Source organism: Leopardus geoffroyi, chromosome D2, assembly GCF_018350155.1.
Source record: "Leopardus geoffroyi isolate Oge1 chromosome D2, O.geoffroyi_Oge1_pat1.0, whole genome shotgun sequence".
NCBI lineage: Eukaryota > Metazoa > Chordata > Mammalia > Carnivora > Felidae > Leopardus > Leopardus geoffroyi.
In genome coordinates, this window is record NC_059334.1 from 54,001,347 (window position 1) to 54,020,133 (window position 18,787).

Consider the following 18,787-nt stretch of genomic DNA (forward strand, 5'->3'; position numbering starts at 1 on the left):
AGAGCAACAAGAGGGAAGGAGTGCAGGTCCCCAACATCTCTGAACCTCCATACCAGCCTGGGATCACTGACGTCAACTGTTACTAAAGAAATAGCTCTTATCTTGCTTATCACTATATTCTGATGTCACTTACAGGGACTACCTTGTAACTAATACATAATTCACTCTGTCCAGTGGAAAGGAAATATAGAAAAGATAAACTTACCAGCCGTTCTGCCATGGCTAGGAGAGTGTTCACCGCATCCAGGCGATGACTAATGTCCTCCCAGTATGAAGTCAGGGTAACAACTGGCTTTGTGTGGGCCCAAGGCAAGTAATAATAGTAGTTGCCTGGTGTAGAACATTGAGGGTCAGTGAACATTGGACACTTAAACAACATGTCTATTAAGAGATGTGTAAAACGGGCTACAGGTTAATCCATCCATATGCTTGGGGAATGGTTTGGGGTGATCTTGTTTTTAAATTTTATTCAATGAAGCAACCAAGGGATAGACAGAAAGTTTTTTATTCATTCAACCTGTTCTGAAAATCTCTCTAAAATACCCTAGTAAGCCGAACTCAACAATTTTAGGATCTTGCAGTGGTTCAGGATCACCGATGATTACATAACACTGCAGCAGAAAATAGAGATGGGAGTTTAGATTATATGTGTTTGTACCCGAAAAGTGCTATTCTAAATATTTTTGTTGGAATTGGGGCAAGAAAAAAAAAAAGATTTTCTATTTTGTAAAGCATGGATTCATGGGGTTTGGTATTACTTAGAACCTTACAGGGATTAACAATTACCAGCCAACTTTTTTCTAGTACATTTTATATTTTCACACTGCTTGTACAAAAATTAGGTAAAAATTATGGCAATACTATTGGAACATTTGATCAGAATGTCTCTCTCCTTTCTATATACTCTTAAACCATTTGTTGATATCTTTACTTGCGCATTCTCATACTCCACTTTGTTATTTTACACACTAGAATGTATACTCCTTAAAAGTAGAGACTGTTTCTCATCCATGTTTGTTCAAACACAGCTATTTAATCCTCACAGGAACTCTGGAGAAGATAATGAAACTGAAGGTAAGAATTGAGTGATGCGGCTAAGGTCATAGTGCTGGAGAGTAACAGAATGAAGACCGGAAGCTTGATTTTCCAGGACCTGAGCCAGTGTCCCATCCATTTCAACTACTCAATCTAAGAGCAGTTTGGGGCTTGGTAGGGTGGGGTTGGGCAGGGTGGGAGCTGACTCTCACCAGGTGGGAACTCTGGGGACCTCAGAGTTCAGCAAGTCACCATTTTGTGATTTTACAAAACAGAGCCAGTGTGAAAGCTGAACACGGCAAGGGGGCTGGGGTTCAGACCCTGGCAAAGGGCCTGCAACTTCTTGGGTTTGACCTGTCTTGAAGGTGCTCGAACTCTAGCCACCTGTCTTCCCCATTTAATCTTTTCTTTCCACTAAGCATATGCTGAAGATAATGGCTGCCAAAGGGAGAATATGTTGGATGCTTCTTGTCCTGTGATGCACCCACCGTAAACTTATGAGAAGAGGATGGTTAGAGGCAGTCTTACCATCAAATATGGCACGGCTGTATTGGGTAGTTGATGCCAAAGGCTTACAAGTTGTGTCAAACTTGTTGCCGTAGTTCCCAATGCTGACTTCAAACTGAATGGCCTCGCCAACATCTTGCAACATGGTGGCTGAATGGAACACGGCAGACAGGCTATACTTCCGCCTTCGTTGGTATTTCTGTAAAGTATGGGCAGACGTAAGGCTCAGTGAAACTCCTTTTGCTCTTATTTATATGTGGGTGTCTAGCAGATGTAATTCTAAAACTAATAATTAGTATTGAATTAAATGCCAGTAGAGAATGTTCTTAAATCTAGCAGTTTTTCTTGTACTCATACAAGTGGGCAAAGATAGAAGTACCAGGATATTCACTGCAGTGTTGACTGAAATAGAGAGAGAAAAAAAAAAAAAATGAAAGCAATACAAATGTCTAGCAATAGGTCACTGGTTAAACAAACTATGTTACATCCATATAATGCAATAAAGTTAGTAAAAAGGTAGATTCATATGTGCAAATGTATTTTAAGTGAACTCATTAATTATATATTTTAATATTGGCATATGCATGGAGAATGTGTGGAATAGAAATAAAATTGTTGACAGTTATATTGGGAAGGTAAAAAGATTATGGCTAATCGTACTTTCTAATTTATATGTTTTTAATTTTTTGAATTGCTTGAGTATTAACTTTCTTTTTCTTCTACTTTTTAACAAAATGTTTCTTTATTTTTGAGAGAGAGAGAGAGCGTGAGGAAGGGGCAGAGAAAGAGGGGGACAGAGGATCCGAAGCAGGTTCTGCACTGGCAGCAGAGAGCCTGATGCGAGGCTCAAACTCATGAACCCTTAGATCATGACTTGAGCCGAACTCAGACGCTTAACTGATTAAGCCACCTAGGTGCTCCTTAAGTATTAGTTTTCAAATAAAAAACAACAATAAAGATTTTTAATGTAAGACTTTAAAATTAACTGAATTTAGGTGAACTTATTTTCCTGTTTTCTGAAACAGAAATCAAACGTTATTTTTTCCTTTCTCTCTTTTTAAAAAAATTACCGGGGAGCGCCCGGGGGACTCGGTCATTTAAGCATCCGACTTCGGCTCAGGTCATGATCTCACGGTTCATGGGTTCAAGCCCCGTATCGGGCTCCCACATCAGGCTCTGTGCTGACAGCTTGGAGCCTGGAGCCTGCTTCAGATTCTGCATCTCCCTCTCTCTCTGCCCCTCCCCTGTTTCCACTCTGTCTCTCTCTCTCTCGAAAATAAATAAACATTAAAAAAAAATTACTGGTTTATTGAGTGTGTGTGTGTGAGGGAGTTGAACATAGGGCCAAAAATGACCACACCGAGGATCTTTCAGCCTGGCAGAAATGACCATGAGCCCTCAGGCCATCCTTAATCCGAGCACATAAAGTCTCCTGAATCCACAGATTGCTCAGATGGTATCTCTCCTTCTTTGTGGATCATATCCTCACTGATCTTTGGGGACTCTTCCTACTTTAGTCAAACAGAGCCATGCAATGGTTGAAATGGCTGTACCTCATTATGTTCTAGGCATTCTGCCACTTAATACCGTCCACATCTAGACTCTGTTCCGGAACTCCGTCGGTATCCAATCTCTGTAGACACTTGTCAAGCTTAGGGGTGAGAATACCAGTGGTTACACTTGGCTACATGCTTCACTAGAGGATTCATGGAGACCCATGAGTGATAATACTCAAATTGTTTGACGAATTTCTCACTATGGCAAGTTTACTTTGAAAGCCCTTAGAGAAGGAACTCCCAGATCTGGAGTCCTTCAATTTGAGATTTGGAGGCCACATTGCTATCAAACTTTCGCATACCCTGAATCTTATTGTCGTTGGATTTGCTCTTTTGCATTCCCACCTTGCTACCAATTTGTGCAGCATAATCTACGTAGCAACGTAATGACACATTTCACCTTTAAGAAGCTAACAAAAATTGGGTCACCTGGGTGGCTCAGTCAGTTGAGCGTCCGACTTCAGCTCAGGTCATGATCTCATGGTCTGTGAGTTCGAGCCCTGCGTTGGGCTCTGTGCTGACAGCTCAGAGCCTGGAGCCTGTTTCAGATTCTGTGTCTCCCTCTCTCCGCCCCTTCCCCGCTCACGCTCTGTCTCTCACTGTCTCTCAAAAATGAATAAACATTAAAAAAAATTGTTTTTAAAAAGAAGCTAACAAAAATTACGTGATCCCAGTAGGATATTTGTCAACCGATTTCCTTTTCTTTTGTCATTCATCCATACCATGGCCTTTATTCTATTAAATGTATCACAATCATGGGCAGTTCTTCTGCCTTGTATGATGTAAGAATATGTTCTTTCATTCACAGAAGTACTTGGACAACAGTATCAAAAATTTCTTTTTTCAAATTGCAGTGAAACACACATAACATAAAATTCTCCACGAGCCATGTTTAAGTGTGCAGTTCGGTGGCCTTAGGGACGTTCACATTGGTGTGCTACCATCACCACCATCTATCCACAAAACTCTGCCCATCTTATAAAACTGAAACTCTGTACCCATTAAACCCCAACTCCCCATTCCCACCTCCTTTCTGTCTCTCTGAGTTTGGCTACTCTGGGTATCTCATGTAAGTCAAATCAAACAACATTTGTCCTTTTGCGACTGGCTTATTTCACTTAGTTCAATGCCCTCAGTGTCTAGCCACATGGTAGCATGTGTCAGAGTTTCCTTCCTTTTTAAGACTGAAGAATTCTCCATTGTACTGTTGAAAGATAAACTGGGGCATGTTGAAAAGTTTTAAGATTTTATTTGAGCAAACATAGATTGGATTGGGCAGCGACAAAGCAGAAGTGGTTAAGAGTGCTCCACCTACAAGAGCTGAGGAAAGACTTTCAGAGAGCAAATGTGGAAGGAAGGCAAGGAAATTATTTGACTGGCGCTGGCTTAAGTGGTTGCATTATTTGGGAAAGTCTAGTTGGTTATTTGCGCTTCATTGTCCTTTGGTTTTGATTTCTTAACCTGGAAGCATTTACAGGCCTAAGTTCTGGTTTGCTTATGTAGGCTGCCCAGGCATTACGGCCACTTCTGTCTAATGGCATCCTTGTTTAATAAGTTTAGCAGTGTGTATATACCACATCGGTCTGTCCATTCATCTATCGAAGGATTGCTATCAATGGACGGCTTCTATCTTTTGGTTATTATGAATAATGCTGCTATACACATGGGTGTACAAATATCCACTTGAGTCCCCGCTTTCAATTCTTTTGGGTCTATACACAGCAGTGGATTTTGGAATCACATGGCAATTCTACTTTTAACTTCTTGAGGACTGTTTTAAGAACATCTGACAGGGACTGTAGTTTGTTGTCTTGAAGAACCACAGGACGTGCCACTATTACAAAGTCTCTGTTTTGGTTAAAAGGATTTTTGACATGGTACAATGGAAACTCTCAATAGGATTTCATCAGAAATCCTTCTGGGTTTCAATCTTTCTTGAAAGTCTTTCCAAAACATTGGTTTGAAAACTTAGCTGCATACTGAATCACCTGAAGGGCTCTGAAATATCCTTATAGCTGGGTGCCACATCCCAGAGACTGCCTAGCACTGTGAATTTAAAATTTTTCCTACTTACATTAGTCCACCGTCACTTTGGCAGAGAGGGGGTTGGAGACTTTTATCGCTTGACAGGAGTCCCTTTAACTGTCCACAACTAAGCCTCCTGAACTATCCATGGTTCAGGAATGCTGTGGAAATTCTGGGTTTGGTTTAAATTGTGTGAAAATTAGAAAGCAGGAAGTTATTTGTACTAGTAAGAACTTCTATATACAGCATAACTTCTTTGTAAACCATCTGGGATGATCTAAGAGAAGGGAAGGAGCAAAAATATGAGACATAATTTGGGGCCTAAGTCAGGGCCCCCCCCCCAAATGACCAGCGTTTAAGCTGGTGCCATCTGCTAATACAGAGGGTGCAGAGAAAGTGCATGGGGAGGCTGTGGAAGGGGTGGGGATGCCACTTCCGGCTGGGCTGGCTCTGCCTTGCACACCTCTACGTGGCCACGATTCCATTAGATCTCCCTGGGTTTTCCTGAGCATAGCTCACAGTCACCTGCACCCTGGTAGCACCCTCACCCTGAAGGGTTTGAGCTCTAAGACAGTAATTTGGGTTTTGGCCATCACCACACCTCCCAACAGAGCGGCCCACTCTGTGAGCGAGCCGCTCAAGATGGAGCTACAAACTGGGTCGCTTCCCAGGTCCAAATTCCACAAGGGGCAGGGGATCTACATCTGCTCACCTGCCCCAGAGCCAGGCTCTGGACTGTGAAGCCTAGAATTCCGCCCTCCCCCCAGCCCTTTCTCACTTCCCCTGTGCCTCAGGGCTCAAAGAGGGGGAGAGAAGAAGGAACAAGCAACAAAGTTTAGAAAAGTCAGGAGCCTCAGCTTTTGTTCCCTGTGTTGCCTTTGGGCAAAACTGCTCCTAATGGGGAAAGTTAAAGAATGTAAATTATAATCTACTGAACACTGACGGATGTTTCTTTGACTCTGTAGGGCCTTGGGGCTCTCTTTCCAATCATCAAAGACAGGTGTGTGTGGTAGGTGCAGGTGGTATCAGAGTTTTAGGAGTAAATCTGGAGAAGGTGTGATTTTTGTCAAGCAGAATACTGAAAAAGGGGTAACAAGTAACAGCTCTTAAAAGTGGCCGGGGGACCACCAGGCGTGGGACATTAAGGATCAGTGACAAGGAGACTGTGCCAAAGAAAACTGCCCGACTCGCCACCTTTGGTCTATTTACTAAAGGCGGCTGACAACTAGCGGAGCTGGTGGAAGAATCTGAACGTGTTATTTCAAGCAATATTTGTTGAGCATTTACGTAGGCCAGACGAATGGGAGAACTCAAGGAGGTTCTAATTGAGCAGAAGACAGAATGCATGTTCATAAAATGGTCCCAAAATATGTTAGGTTACACACGAGAAGACTGGGAAGGAGTAGGGTGGAAGTGGTCTAGGAACAGATCCCAGATGGTGGAGACAAAACGATGGCGTCCTTTAGTGACTGGGCAGAGCTTCCAGAAGCCAGCAGGTGTCTGAATAGAAGTGGGATGCCACGCTTCATCTTCTTCTACCTGCCTGATTCCTTAGGGAGGTGGCCACAGGTGGAACCCAGCTGCATCTCTTCAAGGGTCTCTCCACTGGAGCCAGTTCAGCTCTAAGGAGGTGGGGCAGCTCTATGGCAACTGAGTAGGAAAAATTCACTCTCCCTCCTGTGTTCCTCCTTTACTCTCACAGGACTACCACACTCCGAACACTTCTGATACCAGACGTGTAGCGGATTTTCCCACACCACGCAATTCTACAACACCAGTTGGGTGTCCTACAGTTGAACTCAATTCTGACACTATCTACCCAGAGACAGAATGTCTCAGTCCCACAAGACTGCCCCATCCCCACTTCAGATCCCAGTCGAAAGTCCAGGTTCTGATCGATCGGGTATAAATTGGAGGCTCCCATGACTTCCTCCTCAGAGTTGATTAACTTGCTAGAGCAGCTCACAAAACTTGGGAAAGCAGTTTACTTACTGGTTACCAGTTTATTATAACAGGATATGATAAAGGCTACAGGTGGACATCCAGATGGAACTGCTGCATAGGACAAGGTATGTGGCAGGGACACGGAGCCTCCACGTCCTCTCTGGGCACAACACTCTCCCCAAACATGCATGTATTCACATCCCAGAAGCTCTCTGAATCCTGTATTTTGGGGATTTTTTATGGAGGTTTCATCACATAAGTGTGATGGATCATTAACTCAATTTCTAGCCCCTCTCGGGAGAACAGGGAGTAAGGCAGAAAGTTCCAAGCTTCTAATCATGGCTTGGTCTTTCTCATGAGCAGCTTCAAACTAGGAGCCCATAAGAGTCACCTCACTAGAACAAAAGACTCACCTACCACCCAGGAAATCCCAAGAGATTTAGGAGCTCAGCGTCAGGAACCAGAGTCAAAGAGCAAATACTAGCACTATTCTTTCACAGCAACCAAGTTGCCCTCTTGAACACGACCAGAAATTTCATTATTTGCTTATGACCTGGAACATGGGATCTTTGGAAATGGGAAAAGGGTCAGGATCATCTTCGAGGCCAATGGTTCCCGGTGGTTACACAAATCTGCTCATCTCACTCTCTTATCAGGCTCCTGGTTGCCTGCACTGTGGCTGTGTCTTCAGAATCTCAGTTCCTCTCCTGCTTTTTAATGTTATTGGGATTTTAGTTAATAGATTTCGTTTCTGCTTTTATTAAATTTATGACATAAACTATTTTGCTATCTGGGTTTAATTATTTGGATCAAAGAAAAGTAACTTTGTTTTCTATTTCAGTTTATAAAAAGCTGTTCTTTTATACTGTTGACATATACTGTGGCGACTGTATACTGTTGGCTCTTTGTTTTTTGAGTTTCTTTTTGGTTTTATTTTTTACTAAATCTATGACACAGGCTTCTTTGCCTGTACTGTATGTGTTTAATTATTTGGAGTAAAAAAGAAAAAAGAATTCAGTTTTGCATTCTAGCTACCATACTTTGTTGAGTCTCTTCCTACCCCTTCCCTCTCCCCCTCTCTATTACAAGTGCTTAAAATAAAAAGAAAGGCCAACTTAAATTCTGTTCTGGTGACAGCACAAAGTAAAGAGGCACTGTAATTGCTGAGAACCCATGGCCGCATTTCTGCCTAAACCCAAGTTGTAGCTGGACTCTTCAAGAGCCAATCTATAACAGCTCAAGTCCAGAACCACCCATGCCATACCATGTGTCTTCATAGAGGCCTTTGGGGGTTTTTTAGCTATTTTCTTGCACGATCCTGGCAGTAAATGGCATGTAAGCTGCTCCACTTTCCCACCCACCCTCTCTTCTTTTTCCTTTTTCTAAATTTGTTCTTAAGATGTGTTACGATTCCTCACCTTCAGAATTGATGGCGGTATGAGGTGGATAGAAAGACTCACACCAGGATCTTATTGACCGGGGGAATTTGTTTTGGCTCTGTGTCTCTTTAACAAGTAAACAACCAAAACAAAATGAGTATACATTACATGATCCCACAACATACACTTCTTATAGAGATTCGTCTTGATTTATGACCTCATCTGCAGAAGCAAGGTTGGAAAAGTCAGGATAAGTCCAGCACTCAAGGTCTTCAAGTGTCCCCTGTTGTTACTATGTTATGGTAGATTTATCATTTGCAAGGATTATGTTCCTGAGATCATAGCAAATCCCGAAAGTCAATAATGTCACAATATTCTATCATTACCCCCATGAAATATAACAAAATAACTGAAAACTCTGGGGGACTGCTTCAGACCCTATGTAAGAGTTGTGCACCGGTGTCAGGAATAGAGAAGCACAGAGCCTCACTCTCATGGACATGCAGACTGGGTGATGGCTAGGTGCACTGACCAGCACTCACACACCTGCTTTTCTGCACACCTGACTCAATTTCTCACCTCAGCAAAATCACTCCTCGCTACACATCAGAAACTCCGGGATAACTCAAGAGTGGTCAACACCATTAATGCTAAATCCAAGAATGGCATTATGGCACCATTGGTGGCATGATATAAGTCGCAAATGGTATTATTTATGTGTCTGTATATCAGTGGGAAGAGGTAGGATGACAAGGAGTAGAGTGATGGAGAGACACTTGATAATTTCTTGAAGACTTATCTCCCAAGAGTTCTTAACATAATCTGGCCTTTATATCCACTTGTTTGATAGGCTGATTCAGGAAATAGAAGCAAGTGCCCTAGAATTTTTTATTGGATACATTAATGTATAAAAACTGGGAAAACTATGACTTAAAATTTCTAAGCAGTTTCTGATTCTAGGAGTCGAGATATGAATTCACATTCAAGGCAGACCATTGCTTTGCTCAGGAAACTTCTTTGGACAGACCTTTAACTATAATATAAAACACACAGCTACCGGGGTTCTTTCACCATTTAAATAACCTGACTTCAACTGTTCCATTTGGTCACATGCACTGTTAAGTGTATGTTTTAGCCAGAACTATGTTATAATCTGTGCTTGTAGAGGGGGGAGAAGTGATCCTTTCCCTGTGAGAACTTGGACTGATGCCCTGTGGCTTGCCGGTGGTAGGTGTAAGGTTCCTTCTTGAGGCTGAGGGGTGGAGACAGAGTTAACCTGTGAAAGAATGTGTGGCACAGTCTTCTCTTACAGGGGAAGACACAGGCGCTGGATTGAAATCTGTGTGGCTCATGAATAACTGGACTCCTAATGTTCCAAACACGCCAGGACCGAAAATTCCAGAATATACTGCTTTGGACTCTAACCTCCTAATATTGTCTTCTTGGGAGTCCATGAACAAGGCTACAATGGTCTGGGGGAGAAGGGAGAGTTTCCTCTAAAGGGAGTAGATATTTTCCTTGTCACTCATCCCGAAAGGGGCAAATCTCATAACAGGCAGACATGAAACTCCTAGAAAGGAGAAGGCCTTGTTTGGCTGGGAATTCATGGCACTTGACATGGACGTTGAGGTGGCCATGTGTACAGGATGGTGTTGGGAATAGGGGAAGGTGGGGAGCCGAGCCCTGCCACAGTAAGCAGGCTAGAGAGAGACAGGGAGGCCAACTGCAACAGACCCAGAAAGCTGGTCTGAGCCCAGAGCTTTGAGATTAGCCATTTCAAGTTACTCATTTCACGGTTTCCCTACTCTTACCTCTTACTGGAGGTAAAAGTTTTTCTAAAATTGCCATTTGGTTTCTGACGTAATGTGGAGACATAAGAGAAGGGTCTATCCCATGCCTGGGATGGAGGGGAAGGTGAAGGAGACAGCTTCAAGAAGCTTGTTGGGTCGGGGTGGAATCCAGCAAAGAGTAGCCCTGGGCAGAGAGCCATAAGTGAGCTGGATGCTCTGGCAAACAGTTCAGATTTCCGGAACACATAAGCATCAACCCGGGATTCTCAGAAATAGGTGGGGGAAGATGTGGTGTACACATACAAAATGGAATATTATTCAGTCACGAGAAAGAAGGAAATCCTGTCATTTGTGACAACATGGACGGACCTGGAGGGCATCATGCTAAGTGAGATAAGCCAGACCAAGAAAGACACTGTATGATATCATTTATACGTGGAATCTAAAAAAGTCAAACTCTGGGGCGCCTGGGTGGCTCAGTCGGTTAAGCGTCCCACTTCAGCTCAGGTCACGATCTCACGGTCCGTGAATTCGAGCCCCGCATCGGGCTCTGGGCTGATGGCTCAGAGCCTGGAGCCTGCTTCCGATTCTGTGTCTCCCTCTCTCTCTGCCCCTCCCCCATTCATGCTCTGTCTCTCTCTGTCTCAAAAAATAAATAAACGTTAAAAAAAATTTTTTTTAAAAAGTCAAACTCATAAAGACAGAGAGTAGAAGGGCAGTTACCGGGGGTTGGGGAATTGGGAAGATGTTGGTCAAAGTGTACAAACTTGTAGTTAGAAGACAAATTCTGGAGATGTAATGCAGTGCGTAGTGATTATAGTCAACGATGCCATATTACATGCCTCAAAGTTGCTGACAGACTAGATATGGAGTGTTCTCACCACAAAAAAGAAATGATAATTATGTGATATGATGGCAGTGTTAGCTAACACTACAGTGGTAATCATATTGCAATATGTAAGTATACCAAATCAACACACCATGTACCTTAAACTTACACAGTGCTATGTGTTAATTTTTTAGAAGTCAAAAAATAAAAATATTAATCAACTAGCATATTTATTTTTAAAACTCATAATAACGGTATAGGATGTGCTGGAAATGATTCAGTGGGCAACAGAGACAGGGCTAACTTAATATTGGGTTATCCATCACATATGTTAACAAATCTGTATTGCAGATGTCAATTAATTGACAAGGAAAAAAATGAGCATTTTACAGCTTAATGATAGTAATATTCTTCTTCTGGGATTTATTACCTTGAGTTAGTAACACTAGCATTTGAATTTACTAGGAAAAAACTACATCTGTAGCTCTCTACCATATGGATCATGGGCGCTTAAATTGTGTCCATAGAGGAGAAAGAGCTGATTGGAAAAAAAAAAAAGAAAGAAAAAAAGAAAGAAAGAAAGAAAGAATGAAATGGTTGCGGAGGTGAATTTGGAAGACTTCTGTCTTCAAGGAGGAATTAATATAAACGTGCCCTCAGATGCTGGGAACCTTGAGATATGCCTCCTTCTGAAAGTGGAAATGACTAATGTTGGGACCAAGGCCATTTGGGATGGCTCTTGTGGCCACTTCCCCAGGACCACACAATCCCGGTTAGCAAACAAGCCATTTGGTTCCAAGGTATCACTGCTCCTGCCAATTTTCGGTAGGGTATTAACATCACAAAAGATGAAGCAAGCCTCACTCACCATACAGCTGTTCTAGATAGATCAAGAGGGTGTTAAATAGATCCAGAGGTACTTGCTATGACTCAGCTCTCCAACTCTGCCACAGCTGATCCTGCAGTCCCTCGATGTCCCCACTTGCTCAGGCAGGCCAGTACTAGCCACCCACCGCCAATCCCCTAACACCCCCTTTTCCATACCAAGCATCATCCACACTCCAAAGTTACCTCTACAACCAGCAGGTCGTCATTTGAAATGGGCTCAAGTTTTTTGTCTGGTGGTGTCTTTTCAAGAAAAGTGCTTAATTCAACCAAGATTCTGCCTCTGTAGGCAACTCCTTCCCCCTGAAAGGCAACAACACGAAATTACTCCTGCAGGCCTGAACAACAGCAAAAAGAACTCTCTAGTCAGGCTAATGCAGCTACAGTTTAGTGTTTCCTTCCCGTGGCCCTAACCTCCAAATTCAATCGGTCAACAACTCTCTCAGTTGGGTTCAGGTCTTTGGTAGCTGAAAGAAAAGTCAGTGACTTCAGGAAGGGATCCAAAGAGAGCTGGGGAGCCAGGGCTGAAAGGGATCTTAGCTATGACTAGGTCAGAGGCTTTCAAGCCATGCTCTGGACCCTGAAGAGGTTCCCGGAGGCTGGGGGTGGGAGTGGAAGGTACTCAAAGTCTCCCTCACCCTACTTCAGTAGAGCAACTCTACGTAATCTGTGTCAACTTGGCTCCTTCCCTACTCTTCTCAGGAAGGGAAGGCTGCCATGTTGGCAACCAGGGCAAATCTCAGAGCAGCCAGGAAATAAAAGAGGAAGATGTTTTGGGTGTAGCTAAGCATAAGGATGAAGAGCGGATACTCCTCTCTCCATATCTGGCAGTGCTGGCAACAGAATTTTCTGGAGAGGAAGGGAAGGCTTCCACTTCCAGAGCCAGTCCATTACCCCTGCTCCCTCAGGGGTTTATCTCTACCTCAGTCCCTTTCTTGGGCCTTCAGAACTGACTCAAAGACATTACTTTGGCTTCTAATATGCTGGAAAGAGCATTTCCCGTCTCTGGGCCTCCATATCCTCATCTATAAAATGAAGATGTTGGATTGGATCAGCGATAGCAGTTTCATCAGGCATGTCACCTCCAATCATTTGGTAAATTCCTAGAACACAGTATCGAACAGGATTCTGAGGCAGCACATTTGCTTGTTAGGAAAGAGCCAGCATTGATCACTGACATCTGCCCTAAGTGCAGGACAGGGGGAATGGCCATGCTGTGCATTTGTAATTGCCAAATTAGATGGTCTCCGGGATCCTTTCCTAGCCTTGTACTCAAAGACTTGAGGAGTGTGGGACTTCTGTCCTTCAACACTTGATCAGTCACATGTCGGGTCTATCTGTGTGTGTGTGTGTGTGTGTGTGTGTGTAGAGATTCCCTAGATATGAGACTTAATTATAACCATTATAAGAAGGAATCACATTAATAAGTGTTCCATTAATAATAAATCTTAATTGAGACACTAACCTTGCCAGTATTTAGCTCATCATAGGGGTCTGGGAATCCTGTGTACTCTCTGGGGCTTCCGTAAAGGTTCAGGTAACAAGGTCCAAATGTTGGCACAAAGCCCACCTCTGTTTCTCCTGTATTTGCTGAGAGATAACATCATTATTAGATTTTAGGCTTTTACCAATTAATCTACTGAAATAAATATTAGTTATTAGTTAGCTGAGTGAGACTATTTTCCTCTAATTTGTGAGTTAGTTGTATTAATGCAAATTATAAGCACTTGTGAGACTTGCAGTATTTCCCTTTTCTTATTGCTATAAAACATTAAACAAAAAATTCAGGGGATAGTTCAGGTAAACTTATGTTGTTATTACAGAAAGATAATGCTATGCAAGTGAAAGAATAATAAGGCTTTTGAGTTGATCTTCACATTTTTTGCAAGTTTATAATTGGCCTTGTATTAAATGTGTCATTGGTAATTGGGATAGTTTGGGGTAATTGGTAATTTGGGGAAGTCATTTAAATGATATATACCAGATGAACTACATTTGTTCCCCCCAAATTCCACTTAGACTGAAATAGTTAGTACAAATATGGCAGATGCTATTAAAAATACGAGACATTAAAAATTTTTATAGATAACAATGAACTGCCTGCCTTTGGTTAGGACCATATGATATTTATAAGCAACATAAAGTCCCCATTCAAACATTCTATCTCTGATGAGCATCCAATATGCTCCATATTTCTGCTACCTTGTCTTAGCCAAGACTGCTCCCCAGTGCAGTGAGGGGAACTGAGGGCAATGTAAGAAAAAATGGAGTCAAAGGGAGACTGTGGGTGAAGATGGGGAAATGTCTCCAACCATCTGAATGGCTCCCATATGGAAGAAGGATGGATTTGTTTCCAAAAACACAGTAAGGGCCACTGATGGGTGCTACAAGGAGGTATTCTTTATTTCACTCGATGTAAGGAAGATCTTTGTAGGAATTAGAGATGTCACACAATGGGACAGATCACACTGGTGACAGAGGAAATGTTGAGGCTAGGGTTTTCAGGATTATCATCAAGACAAGTCCTTTATGAATGAGAAGTTAACCACATCACTCCTACGGCCCTTTCCAACTCTATGATTATATGTAAGGGAGAAAGATAAATGTGGATTAGCAGTTGAGCAGAATGCCCATTAGTGAACAGTTGACCAGACCATATATAAATGTGCTCTTGCAATTTTTAAAAATTATTATTTGAGGTTCTTACACCATGTATAAATGCGCTTGGGCACTTTTGAGAAGAGGTAGGAACCATGCACACTGGCAGAGATTAATTAAAGTGCAATCTTGGTGAAGAATGCACGAGAAAAGAAACATTCAAATTAAGATTTAGGAAAGTAACAACTGACAGCCTAAGGGTGAGACTTGGTAATGCCCTGGGGTGCCATACTTCACACCTGTTTGGAAACTTCTTGTGAAACCCAAGTGGGGACCAAGAATTTTTCCAACAGAGATTTCTCTGGATTGTGCTATCCTGTTACCAAATGATCAGGGTAAAATGAATATTATATCTGGACACATGGATTGGTTTGGCTTTATGTAATCTGCCATATGGAACATGGACACAGTTGACTACTTGATTATTAATAAGCAGGGTTTTGATTGCTTTCCTTGTGCTAGAATATCCATTGTGAGGAACTACAGCAGAGGACTAAAGCAGAGATCCAAAGTGAGAAAAGGAAGTCACTTTCAGGAGTTGAATCACAGAATGTTCAAGTAAGAATGGCCATTAAAACTCTTGCACCATAGTCATGCCACATTATGGATGGCCGAATTGAAGCCCATAGAAGTGACATGACTAGTCAGAGGTCCCTGAAGATGACAGATTGAGACCCAGATCTCGAGTTTCATAGTTCTACTACACCACCCATCCCTCTGGCCTAGCCCTACCTCACCCCTAGCCAGTTCCCATGGGTGACTTATTATGTTGTTTGTCATGAGTATTTGTTTTTCATTAAAGATTTCCAGGGATGGAGACAATCATTGTCAATAATAATCTATTGCAAGTTACCGTGATATCAACAGCTTAATTCTTTTTGTCCAAGCAAATCTCTTTTCAGGTATTTTATACCCTTTGACTTGCTGGCTATGCATTAACATGGAGAACCTTCCTTCTCTGGGTTTATGCCTCAGCATGGTCTCCAGGGAAAGCCTATTCTCTCACAAGGTAAGTCTCTTCCTGCCTCCAAACTTTCCTCACCAAACTTTTCCTGCACAACTGTCACATCAAACTTCCAAAGCCCTTCCTCAAAAGCCTATACTACATAAAACAAAAATTATTTAGCCTGGCCATCAACCTTTTCCTCTGACCCGCTTTTCTTTCTTTCTTTTTCTTTCTTTCTTCTTTCTTTCTTTCTTTCTTTCTTTCTTTCTTTCTTTTCTTTCTTTCTTTCTTCTTTCTTTCTTTCTCTTTCTTTCTTTTGTTCTTTCTTTCATTCTTTCTTTTTTAAAAATTTTTTAAATGTTTATTTATTTTTGAGAGAGAGAGAATGCAAGCTGGGGAGGGGCAGAGAGAAGGGGAGACACAGAATCTGAAGCAGGCTCCAGGCTCTAAGCTGTCAGCACAGAGCCTGATGCGGGGCTCAAATTCAGGAACCGTGAAATCATGACCCAAGCCAAAGTCGGAGGCTTAACCGACTGAGCCACCCAGGCAGCCCTCTGACCTGCTTTTCAAACATTTTTCAGACTTCATTCACCTCTATGAGGCTCCTTTGTATTCTGGATTTGTATAACGTATCACTTTATATTTTAATTTTTGAAACTTAAATAGCCGCCTATTTCTGTGACTACATTATAAATTCATTTGGTGAGTGGGGAAGGATTCAAATATATTTTATTTTGATTCCTTAAACACTGAGAACTGGTTCTACTACGGGGAACTACCACATAAATATTCTTGGATTGATTGGAAAAATGAATGAAGGAATGAAGAGTTACCAAATCTGCCAAGTTTGTTATAAACTTAAAGGACTACTTCAGGGGCACCTGGGTAGCTCAGTCGGTTGAACGTCTGACTTCGGCTCAGGTCATGATCTCGCGATCTGTGAGTTTGAGCCCCGCATCGGGCTCTGTGCTGACAGTTCGGAGCCTGGAGCCTGCTTTGGATTCTGTGTCTCCCTCTCTCTCTGTCCCTCCCCCGCTCATGCTCTCTCTCTCTCTGTCAAAAATAAATAAACATTAAAAAAAAATTAAACTTAAAGGACTACTTCATATTCATATTAAGTCCGAGTATAAGATATTAAGATTGATTCTTAAAAACAAATATGAATGGGGCATTGTGCCAGTAACACAAAGGCAGACAATAATAATGCTTTGTATTCGCACAGAACTTCTGTTTGCAAAGGTTTCTCAGTGCAGTATCTCTTTTCCCTTCTCACCACAAGCCTGGGTAATTAGCGCGGCAGGGATTATCGTGTTGACTTGAAAAATGACAAATTTCTGTAAACCTCAAGTCCTCATTTATTTGGGGAACAATAACATTAGGGGAGTTGTGATGGTCAAATGTGAGACCATTGAGCAAACTTGCAAAGAATGGCCAGTGCTGTGCAGACGAAAGAACATGTTATGATCCCCCCTGTTTGAAAGATGAAGCCCTTCAATGTACAATTGTTCAGTGTCTTCCAACCTAGAGATCCACGTTCAAAGTGAGGGACAGTTACTCCATACATTTTGAACAACTGATCCCACGCCCCATATCTCTACCTACTGAACAAAAACAACAATAACAGACAAAGTTATCTCTCACAGTTATTTACAATGGCACCCAATAGGATGGTATGCATCTAGGTGAAAACGTGAGACGGTAGCAAAGCCTGATTAGCACATCTGTTTTAATTTTAGCCATGCAGGACAACCATACAGCACAAATACAAAAATTAAAATTATAGCAAAACTACTTTGGAGACAGCAAAATGTTAAAAAAAAAAAGGTTCTAAAGAGAGTCAATTGATACATTCTTAATAAGACAATAGTAAATAGGAAAATCTAGAAGATAGCAAAATTACAAAGCATAAACCTGTATACGATGCAGCCCCAGATCCCGAAGATGATAAATCTATATAGTAAAAATACGACTGGTTAAACCACAAGAGAAACACGGGCATTATAAAAGAGACATTGAAAAAGTTAATCAAATCCAATGCTAGGTAAGTGGTTTAGCAACACCAGAAAAACACCAACTTCAGACCCAAGTGACATGACCCTTTTGTAATTTATACCAATCTCACCGGTTATATGCAAAATGGCTCAAACATTTGTGATAATTGGCAGAAGCGCCACACATTAAATAACTCAAATCCCTCTGGTCCCAAGGCAGTGAGGCATCTGAGAAGAGCTAGCTTCTCACCACCAAAGGAGGGCCTGGTGAAGTTACCAACATTTCATATTTTTAATAAAACGTGTACTTGTCTTATATCTGACTTAACTGGGACCAAGGCCAGAAAACCTAAGTTAATTTAGTCTGAGGCTGTGCAGGTCAGAGTGTGCAGTTCATGGTACATTATTTGTTTCTTTTGTGTGTGTGTTGGGGGTGGGAGGCGGGGGATGCTTGCTGCCTCTTGTTATTTTGAGACCCATAACGGTCTGCAGGGCTTTCAAGGAGAGAAGGCCTCAGAGACAAGGCTGAAAACTGCATGTAACAATTTCTGGTTTTAATTCTTCTGGATGTTACTGCTATATCACTAAGAAAAATGCTTATGCCAGTAAATTTTGAATAATTACCTCCAGGTAATTATTGAATGACTTCTTGCCAATGATAAATGGACGTAACTCATTTTGACCCTCCCCACCCACAGAGTTTTGATATGATTTTTTAACTACTCTGTGGGTTACCATTATGATTTAATCTAGTCTTTATTTCTGGATTCCTCACTTGATAAGACAAGGCTACCACCATGCCTACCCTTCCTCCACTCGCCTTCCTCCTTCTACTTCCAGTCTCTATCTTCCATACTTTTACATTGCAATGGGCAATAACATTTACATTCTGCTCAGAGCTTTGGCTATAGGCGTCAAAGAAAAAATAAAAAAACAGTGCTAACAGTATAGCAGCCATATAAATACTGTTCTCTGCAGAGGAAAGAGTCATGATTACATTTCCTTTGTTATGGTTCCAGTTGTATGGTCCCCTCTGCCACTCAGCAGAGGGCATGCAGACGGGAGCTTTCTTAGTTTCTAGCATTTGCTTAAAATAACGGCCACATATGACTTTATATCTGAACTATATCTTCTTTGTTCAGTATTTTGTTTTTCTTGGAATTCAAATTGCCTTTTTTTTTTTTCTTCTAGAGAGAGGAAATCTCTGTTTTCTTCACGATATCTCTAGTATCTTCCAGGTTC

At 41.9% G+C, this 18,787-nt stretch overlaps 1 protein-coding gene across 6 annotated transcripts in view; it reads right to left on the reverse strand.

Annotated features, from left to right (window-relative positions):
• MYOF (myoferlin) overlaps positions 1-18,787 on the reverse strand; it is a 151,311-nt gene that overhangs the window by 62,863 nt on the left and 69,661 nt on the right. For 4 of the 6 annotated variants that reach the window (XR_006701606.1, XM_045438241.1, XM_045438239.1 and 1 more), the window contains exons 17-21: positions 17,466-17,504; positions 13,416-13,540; positions 12,137-12,253; positions 1,564-1,741; positions 206-330 (exon numbers count right to left, since the gene is read on the reverse strand). Coding sequence is in view for 5 of the 6 variants with exons in the window: in XM_045438241.1 (XP_045294197.1) it covers positions 206-330; positions 1,564-1,741; positions 12,137-12,253; positions 13,416-13,540; positions 17,466-17,504 (584 nt within the window). In the remaining variant the exon portion in view is untranslated. The remainder of the gene's footprint in view (positions 1-205; positions 331-1,563; positions 1,742-12,136; positions 12,254-13,415; positions 13,541-17,465; positions 17,505-18,787) is intronic. The other 2 variants (XM_045438238.1, XM_045438242.1) reach the window with 1 other exon arrangement.